The sequence below is a fragment of the Calypte anna genome, chromosome 3 (assembly GCF_003957555.1).
Source record: "Calypte anna isolate BGI_N300 chromosome 3, bCalAnn1_v1.p, whole genome shotgun sequence".
NCBI classification, from domain to species: domain Eukaryota; kingdom Metazoa; phylum Chordata; class Aves; order Apodiformes; family Trochilidae; genus Calypte; species Calypte anna.
The window spans coordinates 14,338,680-14,347,144 of NC_044246.1; the positions used below are offsets into that span (position 1 = coordinate 14,338,680).

The 8,465-nt window shown below is 48.6% G+C and overlaps 1 protein-coding gene across 1 annotated transcript in view; it reads right to left on the minus strand.

The window, feature by feature from the left end:
* Nucleotides 1-8,160, minus strand: part of MDGA1 (MAM domain containing glycosylphosphatidylinositol anchor 1) — a 140,271-nt gene extending 132,111 nt beyond the window's left edge. Inside the window, exon 1 of the mRNA XM_008495574.2 lies at nt 8,034-8,160. Within this exon, the coding sequence (XP_008493796.1) occupies nt 8,034-8,160 (127 nt within the window). The remainder of the gene's footprint in view (nt 1-8,033) is intronic.
* Nucleotides 8,161-8,465: the final 305 nt, after the last annotated feature.

The following is an 8,465-nucleotide window of genomic DNA, read 5'->3' on the forward strand; positions in this document are numbered from 1 at the left end:
ACTGGCATCACTGCTGTCCCCAAGGGGCTGCTCTGCCTTCTTTGCAAGTGCTGAAGTGCATAAATGCATCCACGCTGCTGTTCATCACTAGCACGATACTAAGAAAAAAGAGTGTTTCACAGGGGCATACAAAGGGAGCATCATTCTCAGAGGGGTTTAAAACACTACTAGACCACACAGCTCTCAGAAATATAGCCACACAAACATACTCTGGGGTAACCATATTGCCTAGTCTAGAAAAAGAAGCAAAAAATTTAAAGATATTATTTATATTTAGCTGTCTCCCTCTCTAGTTCACTGGTTAATTCCAGGCATCTCCCTTTGCCAGCCATAGACCAGAGTAACTGGGCATTAGAATCTAATGTAGTAGTTTTCAGAAACTCACCAACATGGCCATTTGCATCACTGATGTAAAGAGCTTCTTCTAGGCAGCCACAATGGTCTGAAAGCAACATTGCACAACTAAGGTAGGGCCCCTAAGCCATGTTTTCCTGAGAGCCAAAGTACTGGAATCAATCAAACTCCTCTGCTGTGACACTCTCAGCTCTGCTGCCTCACAGAGCCAATGAGATGTATGTTGCAGCACTAATGCCCTCACCTGACCAAATCAGAGGCCCAGGTAGCCAGAAAACACCTTGCCGTCATCTTTTCTCCTCCTTCCAGAGCAAGGCCATGCACCAGGGTTCCTCTTCTCTCCTATCTGTTGACATGCTTTAATTCAACCTTCTTCTGTATTTTTTCTCTAAGCAAACAAACAAACAAAACAAACAAAAAACTCAAAACAAAACAAAAACATAAGATAAAAACAAAACAACCAACCAAAAAAACCACAAAACCAAAAAAAACCCCCACAACCCACACTATAATAACAATGAACAACAATAAAAAGGCACCCTAAAACACAACCACAGAGATATATTATTAAAAATTTGAGATTATGGTTGAAAAGAACCTAACTCAGGATAAAGCTTGCACTCACTTCATTGTATGATCGTTGATGAGAAACAAACAAGATGCTCCGGGAAGCACAGCCCTTTCCCATCCCACAGGAGCATGACAAAGGGGGGAACGAGATAGAATCAAGAACCCCTTCGGCCTCACCCTGGTTCTCCGGGAAGATGGGCAGGGGAGGTTTACCTCAGCTCCCGCAGGGCGACACCGGAAATGAGGAGTTGCCCCCCTGCCCGAGGCCGCCGAGCCGACCCCGCACGGCCCACCCCGACCCACGCCTGTCCGGCCGGGACGCAGCAGCTCCCACACCGGCACTTCGGTTTGCAGGGGTTCTGTCCTGAGCATGTCCAGGAACCCCCGCCTATACCCTCCCCCGGGGGAAGGGGCGCACCCCCGGTGACCCTCGCCCGCTGCCGGGGCGGAGCGACACCTCCGGAGCTCTGCCGGGCAGCGGCGGAGCGGCACAGCCCAGGGGTGCTCCCCAGCTGCCCAGGGGTGTTGCCCCGCCGCAGCTGGAGAGCAGCCCACAGGCAGGTGGGTGAAGGAGAGGGGCAGCTTCGTTGCCCTTTTCCTTGGGAGGGAGGGAAAGCAGTAGTCGCCTCTACAGCCGACATGCTTCACCTGGGTAGATGTGAGGAAAGCAAGTGGGGAGTCAAACATAGAATCACTAAGGTTGGAAAAAAGTGGAGTCGAAGCCTTCATTTCAAAAAACACCTGGCACCAGGCAGGAAATCTCTCTGACCCTCAACAGGTCTGGTCCCAGCTAACCAGTTGGTAGCAGCCCTTCGCTGACTTAACTTTTGTTGAGCCAAGTTCAGCTGATGCTTGGGATCTCCCTTTCCTGGCTCTACTTCTCAAGCTCTTTCCTGGCTCTGTGATGCAGTGCTTTTGATTGTCAGCTCCATGGGATATCACACATTTAATTTCTTCCTTTAAACTCAAAGCAAGTGCCTAGCTATAAAAAACAACCCTCTGTTGCTCCTTCAACCCCTTCCCTCAAATAAAGGACAGATGAAAGCTATTTTTCTTTTCAAAGCAAGTACTTTGGGTCCTAACACAGTAGAGCGCTCACCAGGGAAGAGAGATGTGAAACATGCACTCTCCTCTCCCACCTCTTCGCCCTGGTGGATCCTGGAGGCCCTGCCAGACCTGCATTCTGCCGTGTGATGACAGTGACATATCCCTCCCCCTGCCTACACAAGCCTGAGGGACCCTGGCACATTTTCCACTTCTGAACCTATACAACAGCAGCAGAAGATGATTGGCAAAAGGTGGTTGGGGCATGGGCACTTGGTGTGTTCACCTTGACTGCTTGAGAGCAGAAATGGTGTCAAAGTTTTCTTAATAGCTTCAGTCTACATAAAGCCTGGGCTACCACATTGTATTACCCACGTTGTATTACCAGATACGAGTACCCACAGCACCTCTGAGAACAAACCAACATTTTCCACTGTCTCTTATCTGGAAGGTTCATCTCCCCCACAGAAAAACAGCTCCCTCTGAGGATGCAATACAGCAACCCCTCTGCACGAAAAATACCAACATCTCAACTATGCCCTAATAAGAACTTCACCAGAGAACTGTCTCTCCAGAGCTACACAGGCAAACCAGTTGACTGTGGACTTTCCTTATGCTAACTAAAGAAGCCTTTTGCATGTAGGGTTCGGGACATTTCTGCAACCGAACAAGAAACACCCTCCACCCCAAGCAATCTTTCACTAGTGAAAATGCACCTCTATCATTTTTGCCAGCACACTGGCATTGGGCTGAATGCAATTTTCCTCCATCTGCCCTCCTTGTAACAAACTGTAGCCACACAGGCAAAACTCTTAGGCATAGACTATGCTTAATGAACCAAGAGAGCATGTCTTGTGTGGAGGGAGGGACTGGAAGCCTGAAACCACACTGTTCAAGCAAGCAGAATAGCAGTAACTCCAGTTAAAACATGGGCAAAACAGTAGGGCTTCTACTAGAATGGAAGTTACTGTCCTGTTAATTAAAAATAAGAACAGCAGCTTCAACAAGTGCAGCATCCCTTGATGTTACTGATGAATTGCTGTCTGACTACTGAACCTCCAAGGCCATCTTCTGCTCAATCTCCCATTTATTGGGAGGCACCTACTATACCTCCCTCCTCTCTCTCTTCAACTAATCTGAAATACATATATGTATTTCAAAAAAATCCAGTGCAAAACTGACACGGTGATAATTTTAAGAGTTATGCTGCTCATGTCAAATTATTCAACATCTGTCTTCATGTTCCCACAAAAATTAGCATAGGATGGTGGTTTCTGATGACACGTATAGTGAAATATTTTGACTTCTACCAGCAAGCTGCAAACAACCTGTCAAGAAGATAATGTCAGTTTTCTAGTACTGCATATTAACGCCAATTGAGGGCTTATCTGGTGCATGAAGTTACTGACCTGAGCTAAAAACATAGGCTCTGGTGTCACAGGAGGGTGAATCTGACACACTACAGCTGGAGAACACCAAGGCATGCTGAAGCACAGGGCTGGACAGATTTTATGTCTTGCCCTTAGAGAGCTGAGAAAGAGCTATGCAAAGCTTGGACATTCAGTGAGACTATTTCTATACCTTTCCAGTACAAAACTTATTCCTGTAACCAAAAGCCTATAGCCAAAGCCACCATAAACCTAAGGGCTAGACAACAAAGAGAAATAGCTAAGCACAAATTGCTCACTGAGTACATGTGTGTGCTTATATTCACACACCCATTATATAGACGACCACTGTGCTCATACATCACATTTTCAAAACAGAATTATCCAAACAATGGCTCACAAGACCCAGCTCCACTGCTACTTTAGCCAGGGATCTGCTCACCCATTTCTGAGGGCAGAGTTCAGCACAGGGTACGCTGGGATAACATCAAAGATAAAAGAGCTCCGTGTCTGGACATCTGCTCATGCTGGCAAAAGAGCTACAGGCATGGGTAAGGGAGAGGGACTGATCCTGGTTACCAGGCTCAAGATCAGCATCTGTGTCCCCAGATACTGGCAGCAAGAGATACACACAGGCTACATAGAGGGTACCCAGATATCCTACCTGGGCAATGCTGCTTTGAAAACTCCAGGAAAAGAGGTTTTACTTTACAGGTAAAAGGAACAGGGAACAAATCACGTCATGTGTATGTGAAATGAAAAAGTGCAGCTCTTTGTGGCCTGAACTCAGGATATGTTTTACCATGACACTCCTCCATCCTAGATGCAAGAAAACATTCTTCCACAAGATTTTTTGGCTGCCTGGAGTGGCATCTCACAGATGATTCAATGTGATGGTGTCTCTTGAAAGAGCAGAGCTTTGCTGGGTCATTTATTCACCACTTCAGAGGCCAGGGCAGGACTACTCCATATGGCAAGTGGTTCAGCCCTACCAGTTTCAAGTAATGCAGCCCATCTAGACCCTCTGATGATGGGGCCATGCAGCTTTCCCTGCTGCCCAGCCTAAATCTTCTTTTTATTCCATTTCCATCACCTTGCTGTAGACCTCTCATCGCACAATGTGAATACCCTTCCTGAAGTGCCTTTTCTGCAGATAGAAGAGGAAGGGGACAAAACAGCCCAGTTTTATTCAGCCTGAGAAGCTGCTGCTGGTCAGCTGGACTGTGCTAGTTACAAGATAACCCAGGTATATTAAGTGCATACTGCACATGGAGTAAGCAAAACCTTGTGGACACTGAACCAGAGCTACATGTGTCCTGAAGTCTGCAAGGCTGACTAGGAAGCAAAAGGCATTTCCCTTGAAAACCCCCCATGCTCCCCTTTGAATCTAAGTCTTTAAGCATTGATGACTCCAAGCCTGGCAGAGCAAGCCCCCTTTCTCTTTACCATTCTCCTCCCTCCATGTAAATTCTGACATTTCCTAGAGATCTATTACAGAGCTCCACATCTTCATCAGCAGCATTAATGCACTAGGATTGAATGGCACATGCACTTTGGGAAATGGGATACCACAAAGGGATAATAAAAGTTGACTCTTTGCTCTCTGTTGAACAGCCCTCTGTATCAGGCCAGCCTTGTCTTGTTGCAGCAAACACAGCTGAAAGGATGGGATCAGCTAATGAGAAGAGGGTTTCTGACACACTTCAGTCATTACAACAAATGCCAATTTATATAACAAGCCTCTTCAGGTAGTGGGCTAAAAGCACCTTGACTCCTAATTAAACTGCACCACCATTGCAAACACTTCTTTCACAGAAACCCCCTTATACACATTTTATTTATACCATTCAACTCAATAAACGTCTCCAACAACTCTTCTCTCCTAGACAGGACTTTGTGTGCATCCTTGTGAGCGTATTATTTAAAGGGTACATCACATGGATATTTTATCTTGTTTAATCTGATTTAATCTCATCAGATTTACTAAACTAAAATATATTTATAGACCTATATAGGTGCTTCCCCCATCTCCATCACTATTAATATTCAAAAGCAGAAAGACAGATCTGAATTACAATACTCAAGTTCCGATAATTTCTGCATTAAGTGCCATGCGAGACTGACATTCTCAACACAGAACACTCAAGTACAGCTTAAAGCTGTGATGAGAGACTAACATTGAGGACAAACCAAAGTAGAGGGGAGGGTAGTAGGACTAGTTGCTAATCCTGCTTTATTTATCCTTGCAAATATAAAAAGTACATGGCTCTGCTTGAGCCATCAGTAGCAGCAATTTCACATTCAAACAGTGCTGGCTGCACAAGGCATAAAATCATTGCAGGGCAGTGGACTGAAGGCAGGGTAGGGAAAGACAATATGAAAATTGTTAGTCACTGTAGAACTTTGCAGTGTGTTGATTTCATGAGACACTACTCTGGGCTGCACTTAGACAGCTGCGTATTAAGGGTCCTGATGGTTTCCCCTCCCCTACCTCTTCAAACTATCTGCTGAGAGGAGAGAGGAGACTGGATTTCTCCTTTGTCCTTAAGTAAGAGAACAGACAGTAGTTGTGTACCATTTTGGCTTAAAAGGGTGCCTTAATCTTAGTGTATGTCTATATAGTGCTCTCTTTTGTACACAGCTTCTCCAGTCTCTGAGGGAAAGAGACAAACATCAGTAAGTTATTCTGAGGATCTAATTTGCCAGCAACTCTATCAAATGCAAGTTCACTGAAGTGGATGAAAAAATACAACAGGCAACCTTCTACATCACAGTTAAGCAAAGCTGGCTTTAAGCTCTGCTCCTCTTGCCACAATCCTGAGCAGAGAGGCTATTCAACTTGCTGTAGAATACTACAGCAAGTGACAGCTACTCCGCAGCAAGCACACTGAAACAAATAATAGAAGCTCGGAGAGAAGTAGATTACCTGTTTAAAGGAATAAATAATTTGCCCTGACTAGGTTTCTATGCCACAAACTCATTCTACTCCTCATCTTTGCATCCTTCGAAGGGTAGCACAATTTTCCTCTGGAGATGAAGACTGGGAGAAAAACATACACTCAGAGGAAGCAAACAAAAAGAGAGGAAGCTAAACACTATTTAAAATGCTTATTTTACAAAGAGGACCCAAACTCAAATTAACATCCCAGCCCTCAAAGAGAAAGGAGGACATTGTTTCCATTAACGAAATACATCATTAAAAACTGACCTACAAAGACTTATCCATAGTCAGCGAGACTGAACTGATCTTTGCCAGAACTCACACAAGAGACTGGCTGCATGCTGTTAAGAAGGGGGGGTAAGGGGGGGCTGGATCCTCTCACTGGGGTCTCTCTTCAGAGCTCAGAGAGCCTGGCTTGTTGAAGGCAGAGGCATGCCTTCCAGAAGAGACTTTACAGCAACGCACAACTGAGTTGTAAGCCAAGATAAAGCCGGCTTGTTATCAGAGGCAAGTCTTGTGAGTTGCTTTTATTTATTTTTTCCTAGTGTACTGGAAATGCAGATCTTGTAAAGCAAGAATTAAGAGAGGAATAGGAGAGGGAAAGGTGGGCTGCACGGCTGGCTGAAGTAAATCCCGGCTCTTCTCTAAACCTAGGGCTTGTGCTTGGCTGGGGGTCGGGGTGACAGCCCCAGACTCTGGCCCCTGCCCTTGGACACTGCGGGGTTGGGGGAGCCAAACCCTGAGGCAGCCACACAAGCCACATTTGCCACCCTGTGCGCAAAAAAAGGAGGGGAAATAAGCACCGTAGCAGTAAAAATTGTAATTAAAGAGGGGGGGAAAAAATGAAAACCACACACGATTAAAAAAACCATCGACATCAGCTCTGCCACAGACCACCACCCACCCAACCCTACGATCTGGAGAAGAAAATGGGCAGCAAAGTTCAATAGGGTGCAAAAGCAGCCTCACCCGCCGGGAGGGCAGAGACCCCACCGGGGCTCGCGGTGGGTCGTGCCGCGGAAGCGAGGGCAGGGCGGGTGCCGGCTCCGCCGAGCCGGGCAGCACCGCCCCGCAGGCCGGCGGCAGGGAGCGGGATACCCCCGGCAGCAAGGGGAACCCCCGGCAGCAAAGGGAACCCCCGGCAGCAAAGGGAACGCCCGGCCCGGAGCCCGGCGCGGCAGCGGCCGCCCTCCTGTGGGCTTCCCACCCCTGCCGGGGCTCCTGCGAGGAGGCAAACCCGCAGGGAGAGCACGGGGGGCGGGGGGAGATATGTCCGCCGTCCCCTACGGCCCCGAAGAAACTGCAACTCGTGAGCGGCTCCCGCCTCCTTCCCCAGACCGATACCGGCCCGGCGGCCCCGCGGGAGGCGGGCGGGGGAGCGGGAAAGCAGGGCTGGGTCCCAGGGTCGCTCCCCGCAGTGGTTCTCGCTCCTCTCGGCTCCAGGCGCGGCCAGCTCGGCAGCAGCTTCGGCAGCCCTCCCCGACTGCCATCTCGGCGGACTCGTAAACCGGAGGCGGCCGGGGGGTTACGGCGAGGAATTATGAAGTAGCTACAGGCGCTGGAAGCCCTATCGCTGCATAAATCTCCCCGCTCAGGCTGCGACGAGCTTCTCCAGCATCATTTACTTTCTCCTGCAGGTGCTCTTTAACTTTGATCCCATCACCACTGTCTGCGCCCTCGCCTCCCACCCCCCACCCTCTCTTCCCCTCCCAAACAGCGACAGCGACGTCTCTTACCGTAAACCCCTTGTCCCCTGCTGTACACCGGCACCAGAGATAGCAATAAAAAACAGATCATCTCCATCTTCAAGGCAGAGCCTTCATCGCCGGTGAAGAAAAGCAGCCAAAACAGCCCAGGCAGCATCCGGCAGGGGACCGAGGAGCAGGCGAAAGCCTCCCGAAACACCGCCCCATACGCCCCGCGCCGGGCACCGTCGCCCCTCGGGCGGAGGAAAGGACCCCCCACACTGGGGCCGCCTGGGGGAAAAAAATTAAAAAGAAATAGGAAGGGCAAGGAAAAAAAGAAAAAAAAAAAAAAAAGGAGGGGAAAGGGGATGGGAGGGGAGAAGAAGGGAAGGAAGACGAGAGCGGGGGTAAGGCAGCTGGGAGGGCAGGAAAGCGAAGCGTCGCTTCCCGCTTCCCCCTACCCAGGTTGGTCAGAGATCTCCA